The sequence below is a fragment of the Cygnus atratus genome, chromosome 16 (genome assembly GCF_013377495.2).
Source record: "Cygnus atratus isolate AKBS03 ecotype Queensland, Australia chromosome 16, CAtr_DNAZoo_HiC_assembly, whole genome shotgun sequence".
Lineage (NCBI taxonomy): Eukaryota > Metazoa > Chordata > Aves > Anseriformes > Anatidae > Cygnus > Cygnus atratus.
The window spans coordinates 11,749,048-11,774,084 of record NC_066377.1 but is presented as its reverse complement, the minus strand read 5'-3'; the positions used below and the strand labels follow the sequence as shown (position 1 = coordinate 11,774,084).

Sequence of the window (25,037 nt, the reverse complement as noted above, 5' to 3'; positions counted from 1 at the left end):
GCCTGCCCTGCCTGTCCCCAGCCACCTGCTGCACCTTGGAGGCCAATGGCTGCAACAGCCACTGCCAGCTTTGCTCTGAGTGAATAAACGTAGCTCTGCCAGGGGCGACTCCTTCGTGTCTGTAATGGGTACCGGGGCTGCTGCAGCGAGCAGGGATGGGTGAGCTGGGGTCTCTGGGGAACACGCTTCGCAGCTGGGCAGGGGCAGAAGGGACACAGGCCTCCCCAGGCCCTGCTCTGCTGGTTTGCTCTGGGCTTCAGCTGGGCTTTGGGAAAAGCCCCCCCCATTCCCCACATCAAAACTCTCCAACCCACTCTCAGCAAGGGAGGGCCAGAGCCAAGGCAGGGCAGGGGCATGGGGGCAGAGGGCAAAACAGACCTTATTACACCCATTACTCCCCGGGAGACTGTAAAATACAGTCCTGCAGGGCAGAGAGAGTGCTGATTGCTTAGGCAAAGAGACTACAAAGAAAGACATCGCCACTTGTTTCTTTAAAATAAATTTCTTTAATAAGTTTCCATTTAATATGTTTATTTGCAGTTAGTAAATTGGCATTTATCTGGGCAGCACGCACCTCAGTGATCCGTGGGGATAGTGCAGACTTCCAGCTGTAGGTTAGTGACAAGGGTCCCACCTCCACCCCGTCCCTGTGCAGAGCTGCTGCCACCTCGGCTGGGATCAGCGAGTGCCCCCCGGACCCTTCCTCCCTGTGCTCTCCGTAAATAAGACACAACAAGGACGGAGGGGTCTGGTCCCTCTCAGAAGAGCTGCTTAAGGTACCAGGCGTGGACACATGAGCTCGCAGCAGCAGACTCTCAGCGTGCTCATGGCCGTGCCCTCAGTGGGCAGAGACTTTCCGCGGAGCCCAGCGCGCTCCCTCCCTGGAGGAGCCGCCGTGGTTTCCCTGCCCATGCCACCTGCAGGCAGCCAGCTCAGCCTCCTGCGCAAGCCTGAAGGTGAAAGCAAAGCCAAGCTGCCTCTAGCAGGCGAGGACCCAAAATGCAGGACCAAGTGTAAATGGCCGTGCTCCCATGCTGGGGAGGAGGGATCCATGAGCTAGAAGGCAGGCTGGGGTCTTTCCAGCTCAGCCTCTCGCGGGCCCATAGCCAAGGACAGACACAGCTTGGCGCTTAACGGTACGTTACATAAATACAGAGATGTAAATGAGACTCTGCAGGTTTATAGCAGCAATCACTGGATGCACCAATTAACTAGACTATGGAAAAGGCATCCCTTAACTTAAAAGCCTTTTAATTTGAAGCATTTATTTTAAGTGTACATCTATTACAGTTAAGAAGAAGCAAAGATACACCAAAAACACAAATACCCAAGAACAAAAAAGTACAGATGAGAAAGAAATTAGCTGGGGGGAGGGAGGGGACAGGCTGGGGGTGACCTGATGAAGAGCAGGGAGGTGCAGCTGCCATTGGAAGAGGTCCCAACACAAGGGGGGTGACTGGGGACCCTCACCAGAGCTGGGCAGAGCCTGCCCCAGGGACTCAGCCCCAGGACTCCGAAGGCTCCCCAGGGGCTCCCGCGAGGCTCCAGGCTTATGCCAGCTCAGCAGCTCTGAGCACCCTGCAAGCAGAGTTCTGACCGCAGGTCCGCAGCAGGACACGAAGCGTGAGATAAGCAAGAGGAGAGGGGTGACTGCTGGAGAGCAAGTCCTGCACTGGGGGCTGGAAACCTCATCCGCTCATCCAGGCCCCACCACAGGGACCCCTCAGAGGGGGTTTCATTCCGGGACAAGGATTAGAGACAAAATGCTACAGCTCAGGACCACCCTAGAGAGAGCTGAAGCCAAATTGCCTCATCAAATAACAGATATTTTAAAAAATTCAGATGCATGTTTCAAAAAGAAAACCGGCTTCCTTTTAGCTGGAGCTGCAAGATTCATACGTTTTGACTTAAATGCAGTGGCTCAGGACTTCAGGCTGTATTTCATTCCTGGGAATGTGACTGTCTTGGAGCAACACGATGGTGAGCAGGCAGGGTGTGCACAGGTCTGGCAATCGTGACCGCCAAAACCTGCTTTCTCCCTTTCCCAACACATCCTGCAAAGTTACTTTCAACTAGGAGTGTTTATTCCCAGCATTTAACACATTCTCATTAAAACAGATCCAGGAAAAACTGACATTTCCAATAAATATTGCACTTCAAGATTAATGTGTGTGTGTTGATATTAAGGGCTGAAAGCAGACTGACATAAGACTTCCAGGCATAGCAGGTTAGCACTAAGAACAATGGTCCTGAAAAGTATTTTAAAACCCAATTAGTTATCCAAGAAGGGACAAGCCCCAAGTTTAAAAAAATTAGTATATTTTAATGCTAGTGCTCTGTGAAAAAGCCAACTCCTGTTGCAATTCCACCACTGCTGAAATGTCTCTGTTCTCTGCACCGTTGTGAAACACCTTCAGAGAGGAAGGATCTGCAGGAAAGACAGCAGGAGCAGAGGTTCTCTCCTAACACATAGACAGCGGCTGAACAGATTTAGTACCAAATGATCCAAAAGTAGATGAGAAAGAGGTGACTGGAGCTAGGGCTCTCAGGAATTAAAAGCGCACACACGCGCGCGCACATGCACACACACACACACACACTAACCAACCCTAAACCCCCGATTCCAAACCCCAACAGAAGAGGTGCACCTGGAGGGAGTCCTCGTGGTGGCTCTGCATGTGGCTGGTGTGTCAGGGTCCCAAGCAGACTGGCTCCTTGGACCTCACGTTTGGAGGGCAATTTCTGTGCTTTGTGACTTGCTAGTCCTGGTAGCCGTAAAAAGGAGCCATCACTGAGTTGGCACGTACAGAGAATCCTCGTCCGTCAGCACAAAGAGCTCTGACCAGCCACATTTAATGGGGCGGGGGGTGGGAGGAGGGAAAAAAAAAAGATCAGTTTTTGCGGGTGATTATTTTTTATCCCAGAACAACTGGAAGATACATCCCTGAATGTGTTGCCCAGAGAGCTCTCAAAGTCTCATCCGTTAGAGATCAGAGATGGGGACCGGGGTTTTGACAATGCAGTAACGGTCAGCGGTTCCAAGCCGCACACGCGCACACACACACTACACAGCGTATCCCTGAAAATCCACGGGCTGCGAGGTACCCTCCAAGCGCTGTCCATCAGAAGCCAGAGTGAAGAATTACTCCTCAGAAAAGTCTCTGTCAATGTCCATATATGCCTCGTCGATGTAGCTAACTATGGCACAGGGGGATGTCCGGTCCGGACTGAGCAGTATAGATACAGTCTCTTTCCAGTAGGTAAAACTAATACATGAGCTCTGCGGGAACAGATGAAGAGACCGGTTAGCGTGCTCAGCAGGTACTGCCATGCAGCAGAAGAGACATCTCACAGGCATTCAGCAGAGAAAACTGAAAATTGCTTCCTATTCAGCTTGACTTCCCCAGCCACACACTTTAACCCAGCCCCTATTCCCACCCAGCCTGCCCTCCCGGGGCAGCAGAGCAGGGTGCCGAGCCTGCCAGCCTCCCACTGCCCAGCTTCAGGCAGGGACGCCCAGCAGCGGGGGCAGCCGTAACCCTGCTGGGAGCAACCCAGGGCAAACACCACCCGCACGGGTGGGCAGGCAAGGCCGTCTGGGAGCAGTGCGCACACACACAAGCCCAAACTCCTCCTCTGTTGTCCAAACACAAACTGGGACACTGCAGTGCTGCAGCTGAAGCCAGTGCTGGCAGCAGCTCCCGCTCCTAGGCAGGACACAAAGACAAGACAGCCTCCCTGCTCGCATCCCCCTTATGTCATTCTTTTAAGGCCAAAAAGCCTCTCCTGCAACAACCAAGTGCTGGCAGTCTCACTCTACACCATGGATTGCCCAAAGCCTTTGCACCCAGGACAGCTAGCCACTTCCAAGTGCCAAGCAGCAGCTGAAAACGGCAAGTACCGCAGCACGCAAGCACAGCGCCCTGAAACGCAGCAACGGCGGCCACTCTGCTCTCAGCATCATCTCCTGCCTGCAGCCCAGGAAGCCACAGAAGGGTCGCTGCAAACCATGGCACAAACATTGCAACCCAGGGTCCAGGCGCTGCAGGACCCACAGCACCCTGCCACCCCATTTTTGCTAGGTGGCTAATACAATATTGCTATGGTGGATTCTGGCTACAGTAAGAGGCTCACGTACATTTTCTAAGCAGGTGCTGTCTTTATCCTTGTTGAGGTAATGCTGTTGCCAGAATCGCAGAAGACTATGGAAGTTGTTCAGGATGAAACCTGGATATTTTTCTGTGTATTCCATCTGTTGCAAAGTGCGCAGATAAAAAGGTAGCTTTTCTTTCCTTCGGGCCAGCATTAGGATAACTAAACTTGTGTTCAAACAACTGACGTTTTCCTAAAAATAAAAATGACAGTAGGTCAAACAACAACAACAACAAACCCTGAGATATCAGTTGTATACACGTCCTTACAAAATGTGCTCACAGTAAGCATGCAGAGGAAGTGCTCCTATTTGTATCAAGAAAGAAGGGACACGGGTCTCCTCAGAGAAGCCAGGTTCCTCCCTGTTCCCAGCCCAGTTCATCCGTACACAGTACCAGCAAGATAACAACGAAGTTACTGTCAGCTCTTTACCTGTGTAAGTGTCTGTACATGAATAATATTAATGAGACGGAAAAGAAAGGACATTCTCATGGACATCTGGGACATATATGATAACAGGCGGCACTCTGATAGGACTTCTGCAACTGCAGCAAGAGGAAAAAGACAATCATCAGGTACTTAACAGTTCAGACACATTGATCCAAGCAACTCAGCAGTAAGAACTGGTGCTCAGGCTGTAGGAACAAACCTGCAAGGTGACCTTTTCTCTGTTTGATACCAAAATTTTCAAAGCCCGGGCTTAAAATTTGAGTTCAAGAAGCATTTGGACAATGCTCTCAGACACATGGTCTGGTTTTTTGGGTGGTCCTTTGGGGACCCTGGAGTTGGACTCGATACTCCTTGTGGGTCCCTTCCAACTCAGGATATTCTACGATTCTATGAAAATGAGCATTATCACAGCCACATACCCATGCCATTTCTTAGTCTTTACCTTTAGCATCAGACTGATTCTCAAATCGGTCCAGGGACAGTGTAATGCAGCGAACCAGCATGTTCGAGTCAACCAATGAACTGTTGATCTGATTCAAAAATATCTGGAACTAAAGAGAAGAAATTCATAGTGTCGCATTAAAAAAATGCAAAGTCATTGTACACGAGCACTCAGAAGAAAAAAGGCCTGACGGAACAGCATGTCATAACATTTTCAGAATGTGTATGGCCAAGAGGTGCACTAACCAATTACCTCGTTGGCACAAGGGGAACAGGCTAGTGAACCTGAGCAGGAGGAGCTACAGACAGGATTTGGTGAGTCGAGCAGTCAGTGCATTCCAGGTTCTCAACATTGGAAGAATACAGTTCTTGAAGGTTACAGGAGAAACCACACCTTGAATTTTGAGCTCCAACACCTAAACCACACACATCACCAACAAAAGCAAACACTGATGCACACAATTTCCCTTTCCCTTCAAAAAGGGAGAGCAAGGCCTAAGGTAGGTTCTGAATGCCAAAATACACCCGGTCATTTCTTTACCACACCAATACATATGCTCGTTATTTTTTATTAACTCTAACAAGAGTAACAGGAGATACACACTCCCGATCTGCCTCATCCGGCCGAAGCCAATACTGGCAGTGAAGGCCGTCCAAAGGATCCCTACAGTAAGTACCTTAAAAACGTTAAGGAACAGAAAAACCTCCAAGACAGTCCTGGCATTACTAAAATCTATTATGAAGCTATCCCTGTCATGTCAATGACATCAGGATTTCACACTTTCTTCTGAAAGAGACAAATGAGACAGAAGGCTGCTGGGCTCTGTAGTTCCTCTAGCTCCCTATTTCCCTACACTTGCTTTGCACATCAGATAGTGCTGGGGAGGAATACAGTGAGGGATTCTTACCAACCCAAAATTTTAAGAAGTTATAGATCAGAAGGTAGAAATCACGAAGTATATAGATAGATTCTCTAGAATGTGTCAGGCCAGTCAACCAAAGAACAACCTGATATTAAATACACCTTTCTTGGAAATGCATCTCTGCTACTGTTTTCCAAGATCTGCCAGACCTGACAGCAACCAGAGAAAAATTAACGTATCATAAGCAAGAGCGTGAGACCATTCAAAACCTTCCCAACCGCTGATGTTACATACACAGAAATCAGTTTGCAGAGAGAGCTGCCCATTCTTGATCTACATGCACAACTCAGTTTTCTAGGTAATTATGTCAACCATGACATCTTAAAATGCACAGAACTTCAAATAATATCAAAGAAAAGGTATATAATTTTACATTATCAAATATTAAATAACGTTTTAACTCATGTACATCAAATCAGCCCCTCCCCCTTTCTTTTTTAAAGAAGCTCCAGTGAAACAATTTTTGGAGCCTGTCTGAGTTTCTGTAACTATCAGCTTAACCCCAAACCAAGTGGTATCACAGGAATTGTTCTACCATCTTTGAGCCCTGACCTTGGACCTGCGTGATCATGTAACGGGCAACATTTTCTGAACAGCTCAGCACTTGCTGACTCAGAGCAGCTGGGAACACTTCTAAGAACACGATTGTATGCAGCAACATACGCACTTGTGAAGAGACTTTGGCAGCTCACTCCTCTGTGTTTATTGTGCACCAGGCTCAACAGATGCACCAAAAGCAGCAAACCAATCTGAGTTTCCTAGTGCTGTATTTGGTTATAAGAGGGTGTAATTTGACCCGCTGGGGACAACACAAATATTTACCTTCTCATCTGTGTTGATGTACTTGTTGAACCTCTTGAATGCATCAATATTGAATTTCATCAGTTCTCCCAGAAGGTCAAAGTAACTCTGAAGCACATCCCGTGATTTGCACTCACTATCAACAATGCAGTAGAGAATATGCTGTCATGGGAGGAAAACATGTTATTGCCACGGTTTAGCCCAAATACAGCACAGACTTTGATTTAATCACTATTTCAAACACTTATCTGCAGGTTTAGTTCTTAAATAACAGAACTAAATACAACAATTCAGACAAGTCTTTTATGAAATTAACTTCCCAATGATGCAGGCTACAGAGCTGGCCACCCCACGCACGCCTGGTTGCCACAAGTAGAATTCACAAATACCTTTCAAAACTTGCCTGATAAAAACTGTATTTTTACCCCCCTTTGAATTCTTTACAGATAAATCCTTCTTGATTGCTACAGAGATGTGTTACAGAAGAAGCTGGATGTGCACTTCATTACCTCCAGAAGTCCTCTCTTTAGCAGAAACATCTGGTCTGCATAGGAGGTGGTGCCTCGCAAAAAACTTTCAACTGCCCTTGCCTGCCAAAACCTAAGAAATGGAAGAAGAGATTTTAACTCTGGAGCAAGGGTAGGAATTTATCACAACTACAATTTAAACCAAATTTCCTAACCAGTTTCATTCCAAACTGAAGCTGGAGAGAGATCTGCTGATCCTGCAGAAAATCACTGACTGTATTGGGTATGAGGTCCAATGCAAACTTTGGCTACAGTGGTAGTGCAGGAGAGGGAGAATGCCAAGTGCAACAAAGCCACATGCTCTTCACAGCTTATGGTTTTCAAGCATTTTCAACTGTTGTGAGCTGTATGAAAACAAATTGACCTTCCAATCAACTCAAAACAGCCCACAGCAATGTAAAATGAACTTACCTGAAGGAGGATTCAGCTGGTTCCTTCTTCATGACCTGAAGAAGTCTGGTCAACAAACCTCTTTTCCCATCACAGACAAGACTCCTAAAGGCACATGAAGAAATGACAGCATGAGTGGAAGGGCTGTTTCTACTGCCCCTTGTAGGACACTGAATCCAATCTCTTCTCCAGAGGTTGGAATGATAAATTAATGACTAGTATTAAATATACAACATGAATATTCATTAACTTTTGTGACTTAGCTCTACCAGTGGGAGTGTTCTGCAGGGCAGACAAAGATGCTGACACCCTTGTTCTACTTCCTTTCAGTGCACTTACAACAGGGTGAATTTTTCCCCTTAAGTACTTATTCAACTTATTCCAGACAAAGTCAGGCAGGTATCTGTGCTTAGAAGGAAACGATCCAAGTAATACGGATGCCATTTCTTACCAATTAGGCAAATTATTATGATAATAGTTATAATCTAGAAATCTCAGAGAATTCCCTTTCAAAGTGAGTTAAGTCTGCTCTGTGCAGACCAAGTCCCTGCTGGTAATCTAGGAGTATTCTGACAACCGAATTCAACAAAATTTTTCACTTTGTGAGGTCTGTGCATCAGAGTTGTGTATTAAAGTGCTCATTAAATCAAAATAGTCGATTGAATAGATAATCAAATATAAGACTAGAGATTCTGTAAGGAGTTTTAACACATTAATCTAATTTAGCTTATTCTAGTTATTAGCTGTTCTTAAAATATGCAGACCTGTAATGGACATTGTGTATGCACTGCTTCTCAATCAAAAAAACTAAGATTTATTCACAGCAGCAATTCATGTACTGGAGGGATCACAGCTTACTTTCCAGCTGTGTCTGCAATGCTAGTAGTGAGAAAGGCCAGACAAACAGGAAGACTGAGCACATAATAATGAAGTCCGGGCCATGAAACCAAAATCCCCATTTTAAGTTGCTTCTGTTTTTAAAGGGCCTTACTCAGAGAACGCAACACGGTTTAAATTTGCTAATGACCACACTGTACAAACCCAGCTAGACACTTCCTGCTGAAGCACATTACTGAAATTAAGGCAAGTGTTGCAGACCGTGGAATCTCAAACAAAATAGGTGACCCAAACCTCCAATGTGTTTGCACAATCCTAGAAGCTGCTGACCTTAAATCCTGTATCCCTACTCACCTGTCGGTGTTGACAACTGCATCAACTTCAGGGATGTTGGCTTTATGGGAGATAGCACTCAGCTCATTAAGTTCTTGACTGTTTAAAAGGAGATATTTGTTCCTAAAGCAAGACAGTTGGGGAGTAGGGGAGAAAAACACGATGAATCCATTCAAGAGGCAGACAAGTGTGCAACTCTATGAAAAGAAATGCCACAGGCCTTTAAGGGCTGCAGGACTAGGCAATAAGTTTTCACCTCTCCAGCTCTCACAGCCTTTCACACTCTACTTCCCCTTCACCACAGCACACTCCCAAACTAGGCCAACTCGCTGCTCTTTTGTAAGCTGTCTTTGAAATTTGCCAAACACAATTTGCCAACACCAACCTGCTTTGAGATGCCTATTCTTTGCTGATCTGTTCAGGATCTTATGGTTTGTTTTGTAAATATTTGCTTCCAGATGGCACAAGTTTCTGAAAATCTCAGCAACAGTTTGCTGAATTTCAGTAGACTTAAACAGCAAACTTTTTCACAGCTTCCAACACTTTTTCTCTGCCATATAGTGATCTTGCTGTTCATCAGTAATTAGCCTCAGTTAGAAAGAAGAAACTGCAAAGGAGTACTCAGTCTTCCTAGTATTTTATTACTTTAAGCAAACTGTAAGCAAACTGTTTACTCTGGAAATATTTAAAGGCTTTATAAAATATAGAGAACAGGAATGGATATTAGAACAAGGAATTTGCATAAAATGATTTATCAAATAGAGATTTTTTTTTTCTTTATGAAAGCCAGTGAGTTTATCTGTGGAACAAATGAAGTGTCCAGAGTTTAGTAGGACAGGTCTGACAATGTAGAAACGTACTCCAGATGCTCCCATTGCCCGACTCCTTCCCCAGTTCCAGCATGTTTCCTTAATGCCCTCCTACTGCAAATTGCTCAGAATCGGCCAACAAAGTTTTATTTTCAAGAAACCAAGGGAAGCATATGAGGCAGTGGTGGGTGTGAGGGTGTACAAAGTAGAACCTATTCATCAAAACACAGCAACTACAAAGAGGGTAAGCTATTAGACCAGAGAGGCGACAGGGATGCCCTCTTGCTTCAAATACTATCTTCCAGATTAGCGCCCAACAAGTGTCATGTGAAGTTTCTTTTGCTCTGGATCAACAGGTCTCTGTAATGAAAACACAGCCTCTCTCTCCATGCATGAACAGTTCTGCAAGTTTAGCTTATTCACGATCTTACTGAAGTCAGTACCAGTATATAAGCACCTACTCCCATCGTGTTCTCAGCTAACTCCACCAGACTGTAATTTCATAGAGTTTATGCAACCACTTGTTTAAAAGCCTTAACCAGATTCCACACATTCCATCCGCTCAAACACTACAGATGAAAGCTGTTTTCTATTTAAACAAGCCTGACGTCTTTGTAGTAGTCACTTCAGTAAGAACATAATCTAGAGAGATCTCACTGGAAAACGTGGAGTGATTCCTCAGCAAACAATGTCTTTAATGAGGGATCTACGACAGGTCAGCCTTCCCCTTGCATGTAAAATATGTTCAGCAGCTCCCCACTCTTATAACTAATATTCTCTAATCAAAAAGACGGCCACTTCCAATATGCATATCTAAGAAATTTAATGGGATCTGGTAAATCCTATAAAAAATATTACCCTTGGCTGTACACAACACCAGCTAGGCAAGAAGTGAATATGCACATGCATATTTAGTGCAATATGCCTCAAATGCAGAGGTTTGCTAAGGAACACGAAACCATCTTGCGGGGCTGAATTAGAGCAGCAGGACACTTACAGAACGCAAAATGCGATTCTGCAAGTCAAACTACAGCAGCAATTCTCTCTGCATCAGAGGAGGTACATCTCTTGAGTAAAGGCATTTAAAAAAACCCTACATCACCCCTCAACTACTATGGCAGAATCAAGCTTCACAAGTATGCCTTCTGAAGGCAAACAGAGCCTTCCTTCCTATTTCCAACCCAGCTTCCAGATGACTACCTTCCAGATAATTGTACCCCTAACATTTTCCACTGCATAATCAGGCTTAATCAGGTCTTCCTCCATTGCTGGTATTTAGACAGCAATTGCATCTTCCTCTTCAGGTTAACTTCAGATGTGCTGTCTTTCGCCCTGATCTTTCAACAGACTTTTTTTTGGCTTGTTCCACTCTGAATTAAGCCTGAATGTGTACACACAGGGAAAAAGCGTCTTGTGAGCACACTGCCTCACTACCGATTCTCAGGGAAAAGAGAGAAACGGCATCATGAAAGCTGCCACCTTCGTCCTGCAGCCACAAAGTGGTAACTCATCACATAAATGTTTCAGTTCAATTCAACATTAAGCAAAACAGGCTCATCTTAATCATCAGTGGACATATTAAACTTGCCCACTGGAGAGCACAGCCTTTTCATAGAGGAGCTGGAAGGCACGTAACATCGGAACAAATGTTTAAGGACAGTGCAATGTTCCATTCACAGAGCAGGCACCGTGCCTAGGAGACCTGCTGTAACTGCAACCAGACAAACAATACCACCGAGCCACAATTTACTGGAGCTTTTCATACTCACTCATGGTGATCACTAAAGCTCTGAAGAAGCCTCAAGAACTGTATCTTTAAAGTAATGTCCTAAAAAAGAGAGAATAACGGTCAACAAAACTGCTTTGGTATTTTTGGCCACCATTAATTACCACGCTGACATGAAACAGCTGAATTGAAAACCTATCCAAATCAAACCCATTTGGACAGTAGAGCAAATGACTTGCATAAAAGGAGAAGGGTGCACTTTGCAGGCTTCCCAAAAATAGAACAGAAGAGGAGGCTACTTGCAAGCCTATACATGTAACAGTTAATTTCTTCTCACCACAAAGACAAAAAAACCATCCTCACTATACTTACTGGTTTAGGGTATCTAGCTTTGAATAACAAAAACAACTCAACTCTTTGCAATTCGTTTTTTGCTCTGTGGCTCTCCTTGCTAGACCCAGCAGCTATCAGTTTGTTAGTTTTGGTCTTTTCCCACTTTTGCCTCCAGAGACAAAAAAATTTACCCCTTTCACAATTCCCAAACTGAGAGATTGGAGAGAGGCTAAATTGCCCTCTGCTAACTTGTTAGAATGAACCACAGATAAAGACTTCAGTGAAAACAGTAATTTGCATTAGAAAAACCAAAAAACCTGAGTCCTACTGTACCTCACTTAACTTATACAGGCATTCCGTTACTCAGTACAATTCCTCAGAGTTATTACATAATAACATCAAAATCCAACACGGTACTTAAAAAGTTACTCACTGGGCTACAGTCACAATTTTGATTGTGTCCATGCAGAACAAGAGCTGATGCTGAATGCTTCCTCCAGATCAGTTTGTCAAACAAATTATTGAGGCCAGGAATCAGTCTGAACTCCGCTATCATTTTATGAACCTGGAAAAGAAGAGAAGGAAGTACTCGCTGCAGCCTCAAACACAGATATAACAGTCTGGAAAACAGATGTGCACAACTACATCATCCTCTGACAACAGAAAGAGTCAATTCTTTATCGAATAGCATGTGTGCATGGTAGCATGCATACTGATCATGATGCACCGTTAGCTTCAATCTGTTGGTCATGGACAGGAAACACATTCTGTGAGAAAACTCTGAGCTGCTTTTTGAATTAACCACTCTGACTCTAGGACAAGCTTTGGAAATTGGGCGATCACTTGTAAGGCACTGAAAATACATCCATACCCAACTTCTGTGCATCACAAAACCAAGCTGCAAACATTCTGCTGCCAGTCACCCACTGAGCATCCTCTGCCTTTCTAGTTCACACAGCTAAAGCTGAGGCAGCCCTTTGAAGACAACAAAATACTGACACACTTTTTGTGCATGTAACCTAGGCAGGAGTCCTTAGCAAAGCAGAGCCTAGCAGTAACACAACCCCAACATAATTGAAACAAACTACAGAGCTAATAATTCTGGTGCGAACGGCTTGCACCTACAGTCCAAGCTTTGATACTTCTGAAGTAAGCACTTAGGAGGATGAGGAGTATGAGAAATATGAAGTGGGATCCTCATCAGTTGGAGGCCTATGACAAACAGCATCCCTTGAGAGGCAGTGTAAGTGAAAATCATGCATGACTGTGAAGCCCAACAAGCCGTAAAAATCACCTGCCCAATGCAGTAAAGGCTATGTTCCTTAAAATTAAGTCACCTAAACATTAAGCTAGGCCGTCCTTGAAATGTAGCATCCTAACTAGCAGTACTTAAGCAGACCACTCAATTTTGCTCTGTTTTCCTCAAGTACCTGAATGAATCAAAAGTATTAAAGCCAGCGCTGTTTTACAGCTTTTCATTCTTATTCTTGTTAACAGCATAGCTGATGGGCTTCTGTGTTCCTTTTGGCTGCAGCCACCAACTTTCCCATCTACCTGGAAATCACATTCCCGCTTCTGGCCATCTCTGTGAGTATCACATTGGAGGAAGCACGCAGCTCCTTCCCACCGCACTCATGCCACCCTGACAGACTGTGAAGTTTGGAGTCCTGCACTCCTTTATCTGAGGGCACTTTCTACTCCTCTGATCCAGTCACAAGCCTCCAACAGAAGCAGCTCTGAGGAAAGCAGCTCGTAGGCCCTGGGCAACCTGATCTAGTGGGTGGCATCCCTGCCCATGGCAGGGGGGTGGAACTGATGGTCTTTAAGGTCCCTTCCAACCCGAGCTGTTCTGTGACTCGATGAATGTCTGGACAAAGCACTCCCCTGCAGTCCCATCCCTCAGCAGCCAGCTTGGCACAAGCCCCACAGGATGAAACCAAGTGTGTGAGCTGCCTGCGAAAGCCTCAGTCCCCTGCTACAGGAGGAGCTCTCTGCATTCCTTGTTTTAACTCGGGAACCTGCTCCTTCCCACACAGAGCATGAACCACTCAATCCAATTGACACCTCCCTGATCGGAAACGTATTCAGATTACTTTTAGTTTGCTGAACTCTTAAGCTCTCCCCTGACAGACTGCTGCGTGACAAAGCTCCTGAGTCACAGTCACTGCCTTTGGATCATGCTCCCCCCATGACCCCAAGCTCATTACAACTACTGCATCCAGGGATGCCAAGACAATCCCTGCTCCATACCCATCCTTCAAACTCCTTTGCCTTTCTTTCCCCTGTTGCTGCCCGACCTCATATAAATTGCTCTATTACTTTCTCGCCCCTAAAGCTATTACGAGCTTCTACTGTACATGGTTTGTCTCCCTGTAGCAGGAGCAAGTAAAACAACTGATTATCTGTCACAATAGAGACATGCAAGACAGCCTAGAAAAATGTATGAGGAGAGTAATTTAGGGTGTGACCATAATGAGAAGGGAGCAGAGGCAGAGATCTGCAGTGACACACCACTTATCCCCAAGGGTGTGATCATTCTCAACACGGCAGCAGGTAGGAGCCAAGTCACTGTGAGCAGTTTTCAATTTATGCAAGTCAGTCAAGTTCAAACCAAGGAGTTAGAGTAAACGCTCAGCAGCAGGTTTAGTTTAGGAAGCTGCATCATGCTTCAAGCAAATGTCAGACCATTATATTGATTACCACAGCGGACTGAAGCAGATTTGTGACGCCCTTTAGAAACTCTGCACAAAATTATTGCAATATTGAACTATTAAGATCTTTGCCTGCTCAGACTGGAAGACTGATGTTACAGATCCTATGCTTTTATTTCCTGATAGAAAAAGAGAGCAGCTGAAATGCTTGTCAGTATGAGTGCTGTCGCAGACACTGCCACTACTCGCTTACAGAAGCTCAGCTCAACAAGGAACAGCTCGGTTCTGATTCTTAATCTGACTTCCTCTCACGAAGGGGAATAGATTTACATCTGCCACACAAGTCCCTGAAAGTTTTATGCAGATAAAGAACGATGGATATTATTATGTTCAAACAGAAGTAGTGGATTTTACAAAAGGACCTGACTCTGGACAAAAAACATTTGGGAGTGAATAACTTTAAATCTCGCAACAATTCAACTCCAGTCCTGAATGAACCCTGGAGAGGAAGAGAACTGCATGCCAGTTTTACCCTTTTTTTCCTCCTAAAAGGACTAACAACAGGAATAAAAGTTTCTTATGGTAGCAATTGTGGTTTCTGCAAGAATTGCTAGCTTCCTCTGGCTAGTATTAAACAGAATCTATTTAATTTTAATGCTAAGTATCCATTTGTAGGTTCACTGTGAACAGGTTAGTTATGTTGCAAAACCGTACTTCAAACACACTTTTACTTTGAATTCAGATCAAGAAATTTAAAGGACTGCCTGTAATGAGTATTTGTGAGTCCTATAGGGTGGGAGGTTACTAGCAAAGAACAAAATGCTCAGGATAAATGTGCTCACGCAACAGCCCCCAAACACAGCTACTCTTGCCCAATACAACAACCCTGCAAGAACTTGAAAAAATGTGATCCTCCCAGTCTCTAGGGCATCCTAACACCCAGCTATTCCAAGCTGCGCTGCTGAGCTGAGCAGACTGCCAGCACTGGAAATCTGTCAAAACTGCACCAACAGATTGCTTCTCCTTTCCCTTCACAATATGCTTTTGACCCGTTTAAAACCCAACTATAGCCAAGCTGCAGTGACTGGTTCTCCAGAAGTTACGTAAGGTAGGGAACAAATTATTAATTTTTCACTTCAAAGGCAAGAAATGCAAAAGGAACAGATGAGTGGGATTTCTATGCAGTGAAAAGTTAGTACTGACAAAACTGAAGTGTATCCTCTCAGCTGAGAGTTTAACAACATGCTCACTTGGCTGAGGCACGGAAATGTACTGCAAAAGTCGCCAGTGTAAAAACGACCCCAGAGGACTTCCAAAAGTGAAAGAAGCCCAAGTGGAATGCCTGGTGGGGTTCTGTCCAAGCAGGTCAGCAGCACGTTGGGAGGAGGAGGAAAACCCTACCAGGCAACTCCCGCAGGTATGGCCACACACTTTCTCAAAACCAGATCCAGGAGGCTTCCTGGATGAGGCACTTCTGTCACTTAATGCTGCAGATTAGGGCAGCCCGTGAGTACCTTCACGTGAGTACCTTCACGTATGTACCAGGTCAAGGCCTGCCATTAGCTTTTGTTGCTCTGCATCCATCTTGCACCACAGCAGCAGCTCGACAGCAGCTCTCCACCCCCACGCTGTCACAAGCTGTGCTCAACAAGTCCTGCCCAATGGCTCATTCTCAGCAACAAAACACTGCCTATTTGTTTGTGCATCACTGCAATGATGGGATTTGTCCAGCTTTATGCCTTGAGCTTTGCCCTTCATGTTTCTGTGTCCATGACCTAATTAATAAGCACTTAGGTTTACAGAGACATCATCAACTTTTGCATGTGTGATCATTTGCCAATGCTCACCTGATTCCTTTGTCTCCCCATAAGCAACACACAGAGAACATACAACACCTCCAGCTTATACATAATCTCGTGCATGATCTTCATAGACTGTGGAAGCTGTGTTCGTGTTGAGGTGTTGGCCAATCCGCTTTCATCAGAAGACTCTGAACAAGATGGCAAAGATGTGAGCCTGAGGCAGTTTCAACAGGAAAGGATTCGTTACAGTTATTACTTTTACACTCAGACACCACAGATGTAAGACCAGCAAGTCTGCCTGAATCCTCTTCACAACTAAAAGTATTGGCATACAACAAATAACCAACTTAAATTAAACGCAAGAGAAGAGGAAAAATATAGCTGGAACTTTAGAAGAGATAAAGTTTGACTTTTTTAAACTATTTAAGTTTTCCATAGTAAGGTAAATGGCATCACCTACATAAAATAACTAGGATCACCTAATATGAATAATAGAATACTGCATCAAAAAGAACTTGGCAGAAAAGGTAATAAAAATAAGTGTGAGATTATCAGAGGCATTTATTATTCGCCTACTTCCATTTTGTACCTCAATACCAGCATACTTAGGCCACAGTTAAATATTTTCATAGCCCCATTACATTGCTAAAGGGAGAAATTGGATGTAACATGCCACAACTGTAAGTAGAAAATGTGATGAAATCATGAGTGACACACAGAAATGGGGACAGTGAAATCTTCAGGTTGCAGTTCAGAATGGAGTTAGCTCTTTACAAAATTCATAACTAACCCACGAACTGCCCTGCCAGAGGATAGTGTAAATGCTTTTTAAACCCATGGGAAGGAACAGTCACCAGACAAGAACACAGAGGAACAAAACCATCAAAGGCTAAAAAGTATAGACACTACCTTTGACTCATAAATCCGTACGCCACAAGCCACTAGAGACTGAGGCAGTATTCTGCGAAAGTATGTCTAGGTTTGCTTGCTAACTGATTTTGTGGGTCAAGAGCTGCAACAGGGCACGTTGCACCTCTGCGAAATTGCCTGGTGAATTCTGTTTCAGACTACTAAGCAGTCTCCAGTTTGCACCAAGATGGTGTATAAAGGTATGTACAAGATGCCGTTGGAGCATATACTTCATTTTTTGTGCACTTTCAATTTTTTAAAATAGTTTCTGCAAAACTAACAAAGATGGATAAAGAAGAAAGCTTCTAAAGAAGTAAAAAACAAAGATTTAGCTATCAAATTTTGGGGATAATTTTCATTCAGTTATTTAGTGCTTTGAATTAAGTAAAACATACATTGCAATTTTGTAATATTGAAGGGTGAAAAAACAAACCAGGCACTTGCTTTAAAGCTTTTTCCTAAGTTTGTATTAACACTTCCATACACTCCTCTGGAACAACCTTTCCTTTTTAAAGGAGGGGTCACTTCCTTGGTATGAAGTATATGGAATAAATTCCATCAGCCTAAGTTTTAGAGCAAATTCTGGTAAAGTCACTTACCTCAGACGTGTTCTTGTCACTCTGGGGGAGACTAACTCTAAGGATGTAGTGTTACAAGTAAGTGTTATAAGTAAGCGTTATCCAGGCGTACAAAGGGCACAGTTTATCCTGGAACGCTTTTCCTTTTGCTAACTTCAGCTCGTGAAAATTAATCAGTGCTACATGAGAACAAAACAGAGTCAGACCTAAATGCTGATATGGCAGTCTTTCATGCAAGAAAAGTGGAATCAATACTGGTTGAAAGGAAAAGCAACAAATGACAAATACTGAAGAAAATAAAGTATGCGTTGTTAATGGTGGCTAGAGGAATGCAAGCCAGATACCTGTACTGCTCTGCTCTGCCTCTTCATTTGCCACTCTCATCAGTGCATCAAGCACAAGCGCATTGTCCAGCCAGGTATACCATTCTTCTAACTCCTGCAGGAAGCTAGAAGTACCCGTTGTTTCAGATACCTTCCGTGTTGCCAGTTTGCATAATCGCTCAATGAAGCCTGGAATATTCAGAAGCGTAGCTGAAAAAGAAAAATTATATTATGACTCAGGATCACCAACAACAGTCATCAAAACCTCTCTACTGACAGGTACCAAAATACCTACATTAGAAATACAGAAAAGTACAAAGGAACAAATTCCATCTAGTTAAAAAGATCCAAAGATTGAAGTAGTTGGTGCACTCTCCTCTTAAGAGCTGGGAGAGAGCGTACATACGCTAGGCATAATTCCATCAGCACTAAACTGGTCTACGTTGGACATACACTGGATAAAAAAACAATTCTGCCCTATTCTAACTGCTTGTTTCTGGACAATTCCCTTTCGCTGACACTGCTGTTTTCTAACCCATAGTGAGTCAATATCAAGAAACCGATCTGGCTGAAAATTAAGCAGGCAGAAATAAAGCAGCAGCCCTTGAAAGGGCCAGCTCCACCCTCCTCCTTTCTGTGTGTGATGCCACCTCCTTCATTTTGCCTCCTGTGGTGTTTGCCTCATAGCAAACTGAACTAGCCCACTTCTGTAGCTGGCTGGAAAGCTCTTTGCATTTTAAGTATATGCTTCCCAAACTAGTTCATCAGAAAGTAGAATAGGAGGGGAGCACATGATGGCAGCCCCAAGTTAGAGCATTGTAATTGTTGTGAACTGCACCTTTAGAAACAGCAGTTCAAGGACAGAAGTCACTGATCTGCAACATCTTTGGGTGGCCTAGAGTGTGCTAGTATATGCATTTTGTCCTAAAGTTTTCACAGAATGACTTAATTACGGGACCTGTTTATTTTATCATAGAACAGCTTGGGTTGGAAGGGACCTCAATGATCATCCAGTTCCAACCCCCTGCCATGGGCAGGGATGCCACCCACTACACCAGGTTGCCCAGGGCCTCATCCAGCCTGGTCTTGAACACCTCCAGCGATGGGGCATCCACAACCTCTCTGGGCAAAGAAGTCAAGTTACACTAAGGTAAATACACGGCTAAGTCTTCATAGTTGCACATAACGTAGAAAAGGACAAAGAATTTAGCCATGAACACTATGTAAAAAAGCTGTGATTCTGCTCACTAGTACCATCTTGGAAAGAATAAACTCCCTAATAAAGATTTTTAAATGGAATATGCTTTTCAGTCTTTGATACAGTCTCTGACTGTGCAAACAAAAAATGGTCAGTTAAACATTTGCTCAGCCAAGTTCAGCTCTACGGGGTCCAAGCTTATTCAGTTCAACTAATTTAAATTAAACTTTGTACCCACACCTAGACATACTTGTGCATTGCTCTTTACAAGCAAGCTCTGGTGATCGCAAGGCAGAAGACAATACACCACCACCCCCCTTTAAAGTTTCTCAGCTTCCGCCTGCCATATTATTCTACCCATCTTTCACTTGGATGCTCTATAGCTGGCAGTGGTTATGAACAGAGCTTTCTTCTTCATGGCTAATAGAGAACATTAGAAGATGGAAAAAACAGCTCCAAAAACCCTTTTTGTGCATCTTGAAATGGTCTGACCTGGACCTATGCAAATGTCTGCTTCAGAAGCTCAAAAGATTTTCAGTATATCAAGAGCTGAAAACAGCAGATTCCACCTTTGATGGTATTTTAATTTAATGTCTTGCCTAGAAGGTTGAGTATGAATTTAGGACTTCTGCAACTGAGAAAGGCCCCTGCGTCTGTACTTGGAAAAATAAGAAAATCTGCACTCTGCCCACAGTTAAAGTTTAGATTAGACCCACAGATTTCAAAGGCTAGCGTGGTAAGGGTAGACAAGTGACTAACAAACATACTTTTCTTGTTGATAGACAGACATCCTGCTCATGACAACGCCCGATAAAAATCAGAGAAGGAACTACTCTGACAGCAACTGTGACGGTCGTAGAGATTTAGTTCAGGAACTCATATGTTAAGGAGAACATGAAATTACTGAGAGCTGCTAAAGGGAAGGCCATGGAAGCAACCACGCAATAGAAAACAAATCCAATTATTTTAAGCCATTCAGTTGACCAAAGATGGCTGAAATGACTGACTCAACTCACCTAACTACTAACTGCATCTGAAACTGAAAGCTAGAAAGTTTCATTAACAGAGAAGACTGTCTCCAGGAATTGCTCAAAGAAACTGAATAAAGACAAACACTTTGTAAGACAGAATGCTTACAGTAACTGCTAAAAACACACACTATAGATCTAAGGTTGAGAAGAGGGAAATTTTACATTATTGTGATTCTTCTGCATTTGTTCACAATGTAACAGTTACCTTGATTAACTTCAGCTCGAGACGGTCCCAAGTTTTTTTTCTGCTGAGCATTTTTGGCAAGCAGCGTGTGCTTGTCATCACTTCCTGTGTCAAGTTCAGAAATTGTGACGGCGAGGATCCTGCAGAAATTTGCAAGCTGCTGCTGATCGAAACTAGACACAAGGCTTGCAAGATTGGGTATATCATCCAGTTGTATCATTTCCTGGAAGAGGCAATGTAATCTAAGTTGTGCATGATGTTCAATAGGAGCATGTACAACACAGCCTGAAAGCTTCATCTACAGCTTCTCTGTGGTGAGATCTGTGTTATTTCAATGTTAGTAAAACAGAAGCACACAAGCAGTGGCAAATGAACTCTGCAAACAGCTGTTACTTTACAACTGGTGTCATTTATGTTTATTAATTCCAGAAGCATATATATCTATCCTTTAAAGACTTTAAGGGCTCTGCATTTAAGTCAAATTTGGGGGCCTTTTTTCTTTTTTAATCATTTAACAGACCATTTGCATTTAAAGTTTCAAATCTGAGTTTTCCGCTTCTGTCTGTAGTTTCTTAGAAGCTTACAGATGAGAACAGGCTCCTAGATTTCCCTCCCTCAGTCTTGTTCATTAAAAGATATAAAAATTATTTTGAAAATTTGTTATTTACATTCAGATAAACTAAGCTTGTTTACTTCTTTAGAAGTGCAATATCCTCAACTTTACTCTGAAAAAAAACCAGCAACAAGCTAGCTACAAGACCCTGACCCTCTCCACATAATGTACATTTTGTTGACAATTTTCCCAGCGTTACACCTCTGAAGTTTTCTTTGCACCACATTAGGGTACTACGCTGTAATGACATCAGCAAGGTTTTCAGTACAAGTTCAAAAACCCAGCTCACACAGAAGACCTCACTGTCTGTTCCCCCAGCCTACAGCAAACAACCTCAAGTAATCTCAGGGAGATAACAAAACCCAAGGTAAGGGAGAGAAGCACGGGAAGCTTTCTGGATGTCTGCAAGAATACTGAAATATCTGGAAAGTAATCAAAAGGAAAGGACTAAAAAATGAATTTGGATGAGTTCCATTTTCTTTATTTGAAATATTGGCCATGATTTAATAATGAGCTATGTATCCACTCCCCCCATCATCCTCTGCAAGCTATGCAAAAGCATTACAAATATGATACCACATACATAGTTTGGCTTCTGTCTGAACTGTGATTAAAGCTAATGATCAGTGTAAACAGGCATGCTTCAAACAAGCTACAAGAAGTGAGAATGCTAGCTTTGAGAATTATTTTCAGCAACCCTTCACAGAAACAGCTGCATTTTCTCCACTGGCCTGAAAAGCCATGCAAAAATAAGAAACCAGTTAACAAACCTTTTTTACTCCCAAGATATCTTCAATGAGTGTTGCAGTTTGCAGGAATGTCTTTTTGTTTGTCATCAGCGTAAACAGGAACAGCACAAAGTCATTTCTTTCTGCCAGTCGCCTTGTGACTCCTTCCGTCTAGAAAGCAACAAGAAGCACACAGAGTCAGAGCCCACCTTGACACATCATGCTACAGGCACATGCACAACAGTTTTAAGATGATGTATTATCAAATCCTCTGTTCCTGAAAACATTGTGTTTATAGTGACCAAATCTAACTCTAATCCTCGCTTGAAGTTAACAAGAGCCTTGCAAAAACTACAGGCTCCAGGATGAGAGCCTTCACTCAAGGCAGAGTCGTTTACTTGCTTAAATCAAGAGTAAACACTGAATGCCTGGAAACATGTCAGAGAGGCTTGTCTCTAGTTTCCCATACAAATTATAATCAGCTCCATTTCATAATATGCAAATGCAGTCCCCAGATTCCTCCTTAACTGTTAGCATTCCTCTCAGCTGGGCAGAGTTCAAGCAACCAGAATCAAGCATCAGCCTTAATGAATTCAGTGATGAACACATCAGTCATGCTACAGCACACTAAGGCATGACTTTTGGGTTCATCACAGAGTTAAGTAATGCTAGCTTTCATGCTCTGATCTCTGCTGACAGCACGGACAGTCTTTTCTGGAATTAAATGTAACTTAAACTACATCCTCAGTGCTTGCAAAATTGGCTATTGTGACTGACCTATCACCACTGCTCACAGAAATAGACTAGCTTACATTCTTCCTAAATATTTACAGATAAACATAAGAACAGTTTATGTTGCACACAGAAGACCTCTGTGATCCTGAACAGTTCTCATTCAAATGAGTGGTAATAATAAAGTGAATCAAGTCAAACAGCAGCTAATCCAAAAAAATGCAAACTTGTTCCTTCGCTATTACCATAATCACAGTTTGCAGAAGTTGCATTACCTCTAGTTTAAGGAAAAAAAATAAAATCCTATTAAGTCAAGCAGGCGGTGGTGCTCCCTCTGTTCTCCTTCCCATCTGTATACAGATACTTAGTACTCAAACTCTCGAGATAAGGTTGATGTCTTTGGAAGAGCTCCAGTCCAGTGACTATCATCTTGTGTTTTTTTTCATTAAACAACGCTCCCTAGGTTATGACCTAATAAACTGTGTGATTAACTAAACAATGCTGAGGATGTTCCCTGTAAGCATAATCAGAGGCATGCCCTTCTAGCTCTCCATTAAAATTCTGAAGCTATTTCAATAGCTGGCACTGATCTGCCATCAATGCGCAACTGGACTGATATTCAACATACAAAGAATTTGCAGGATCAAACTTAAAGAGTTTGCCAGCACTGTTACTGAACAAGATGAGCTGTAGCTTGGGTTAGACTGTAGGCACCCATTTCTAGTTTCAAATTTTAAGCCTGAATACAACAAACGCTGACATGAATTTCCTATGGGAACACAGACACACAAAGATCCAAACAAGAGAGATTAAGCTTAACAACGTGCCTAAGACGACACAAATTATTTGAACAATGATCCAAAATACGGGGTGGTCCTATATTTAACTAAAGGAATTCTAATGAAAAGATTCAGAGTAAGTTTAAATTATTTTTAAAAGAGTCTGTCTGTTGTCTTGTCAAGTATAAAACAATCACATCACTTGAAAAACAGCAGATGTACTGGTCAAGCCAGAACGCGTTTTCATAGCAGTTGCACTTACACATATACACGTGTTGTACAGTATGCTTAAACAGTCCTTGATGAGGTCATCGCTTACTGCAAAGAAGAAAACAGACATTCACTAGTCTTATCTTGACAAGTAATGTTGCTCAGTAACATCCACAGTAGTGACATGAATAGCTATAAACTGAGTGAGAATTCCAGGCTAACTACTGACTTGGATCATACCTGCAAATGTCTTGCAGATAAAAAACACAGTAAATTACTCTGTAACTGCTGTTTGCTTGCTTTCTTCCAAAACTACCACTGCCTAGGACTGCAGATAGAGATGTACCTGAGGTCTAGCACACTTCTTAGTCATGCGCAGAAAATTACAGGGTTTGTAAACAGTATTTTAGAGAAGGAAAGAAGTCATAAATCAACTCAAAATTTGTCAATATGGAAAAAATGCTATAAGAGACAAATTAATTCCAATTATTAAACATGAAAAGAAGTCAGTCTTTAGTTCATGTGTTTTTCTCCAGGCAGCATCAGGAATTGGTAGAAAAGCTTTCAATCTGATTTATTCCAGCATTTTAATATTTAAAAAACATATGGGCATAGAACACCTTCCTCTAGCTCAAGTTCAAGTTACTTCACCTTTGAAGTTCCCTGGCTGGTGGGCAGGGAGCACAGCGCATACCATGACATTTTCTTTCCTCAGGAGAGTTGCAGGGAGTCAACAGAATCACAGACAAGAAAAATGGAAACACTAAACTGAAGCTGCTCCAGCAGGAAAGCTGACCTGAAGCTACTGCTCCCCATTAGCAAGTTCTCTTTACAACAATTTGGAAATTACTAGTCACTGTGACTTGGTCAGGAAAACAGCATACTTTTCATTATCTCACAATCTCTATACCTCCTACTACATAAACCATGCTTTGTGGCTTATTGTTAATAATTGTTAACAGTAGCTATAGCCACAGTAAGATGAAGTTTCAAGTGACTACAGATTTGCTGCATTGAGAAAAGTTATGCTGACAGCATGAATACTCCTGATTTTGCAGCAGGTTACTATCCTAATTCTCAACATGAATCACTACTACAGAGAATAAAGAAACCAATGATTCATTTTGGAACATGAAATCCCTGGTATAGAAGGAAAAGAGCAACAGAAAAATAGAATAACTCCTGCTTCAAGAAGGGTAAAAGGCAAAAACGGAAAAAAAATGAGCAGATCTATTTACTTACTTTTTTGTTTCTTCTTTTGTGTCATAAGGGTTGGTCTCATGAGAATTTCTACTAAAAGCTGTAAAACAATAGATAAAGAATTAAAGGAATAATCATTGGGACACAAATAACCAGTTAATTTGTCAGTGACAAATTCAAACTTAGACCCATCTTTGTTGAAGTCACTAAGATGAATGACGGGAGTTTTACAATCAAAAACCCGGTGGTGTCAATATTACGTTCACAAAAAATAGTTGTATTTACCCTGCAGAAAGAATAACACACTTATAAAACAGGCTCCCAGCGGCAAGTTTTTAAGCACGAGTCTGCAAAGAATGTATTTTCACACATATCCA

The 25,037-nt window shown here is 42.9% G+C and overlaps 1 protein-coding gene across 5 annotated transcripts in view; it reads right to left on the bottom strand.

Annotated features, from left to right (window-relative positions):
- Positions 1 to 483: 483 nt before the first annotated feature.
- TRPC4AP (transient receptor potential cation channel subfamily C member 4 associated protein) overlaps positions 484 to 25,037 on the bottom strand; it is a 36,689-nt gene continuing 12,135 nt past the window's right edge. For all 5 annotated transcript variants that reach the window (XM_050713986.1, XM_050713987.1, XM_050713989.1 and 2 more), the window contains exons 4-19: positions 24,703 to 24,760; positions 23,513 to 23,568; positions 21,782 to 21,910; positions 20,420 to 20,621; positions 18,007 to 18,195; positions 16,221 to 16,363; positions 12,156 to 12,287; positions 11,433 to 11,491; positions 8,876 to 8,977; positions 7,706 to 7,789; positions 7,277 to 7,367; positions 6,789 to 6,929; positions 5,045 to 5,153; positions 4,585 to 4,697; positions 4,139 to 4,345; positions 484 to 3,280 (exon numbers count right to left, since the gene is read on the bottom strand). In XM_050713986.1, the coding sequence (XP_050569943.1) occupies positions 3,143 to 3,280; positions 4,139 to 4,345; positions 4,585 to 4,697; positions 5,045 to 5,153; positions 6,789 to 6,929; positions 7,277 to 7,367; positions 7,706 to 7,789; positions 8,876 to 8,977; positions 11,433 to 11,491; positions 12,156 to 12,287; positions 16,221 to 16,363; positions 18,007 to 18,195; positions 20,420 to 20,621; positions 21,782 to 21,910; positions 23,513 to 23,568; positions 24,703 to 24,760 (1,953 nt within the window). In that variant the 3' untranslated portion in view covers positions 484 to 3,142. The remainder of the gene's footprint in view (positions 3,281 to 4,138; positions 4,346 to 4,584; positions 4,698 to 5,044; positions 5,154 to 6,788; positions 6,930 to 7,276; positions 7,368 to 7,705; positions 7,790 to 8,875; positions 8,978 to 11,432; positions 11,492 to 12,155; positions 12,288 to 16,220; positions 16,364 to 18,006; positions 18,196 to 20,419; positions 20,622 to 21,781; positions 21,911 to 23,512; positions 23,569 to 24,702; positions 24,761 to 25,037) is intronic.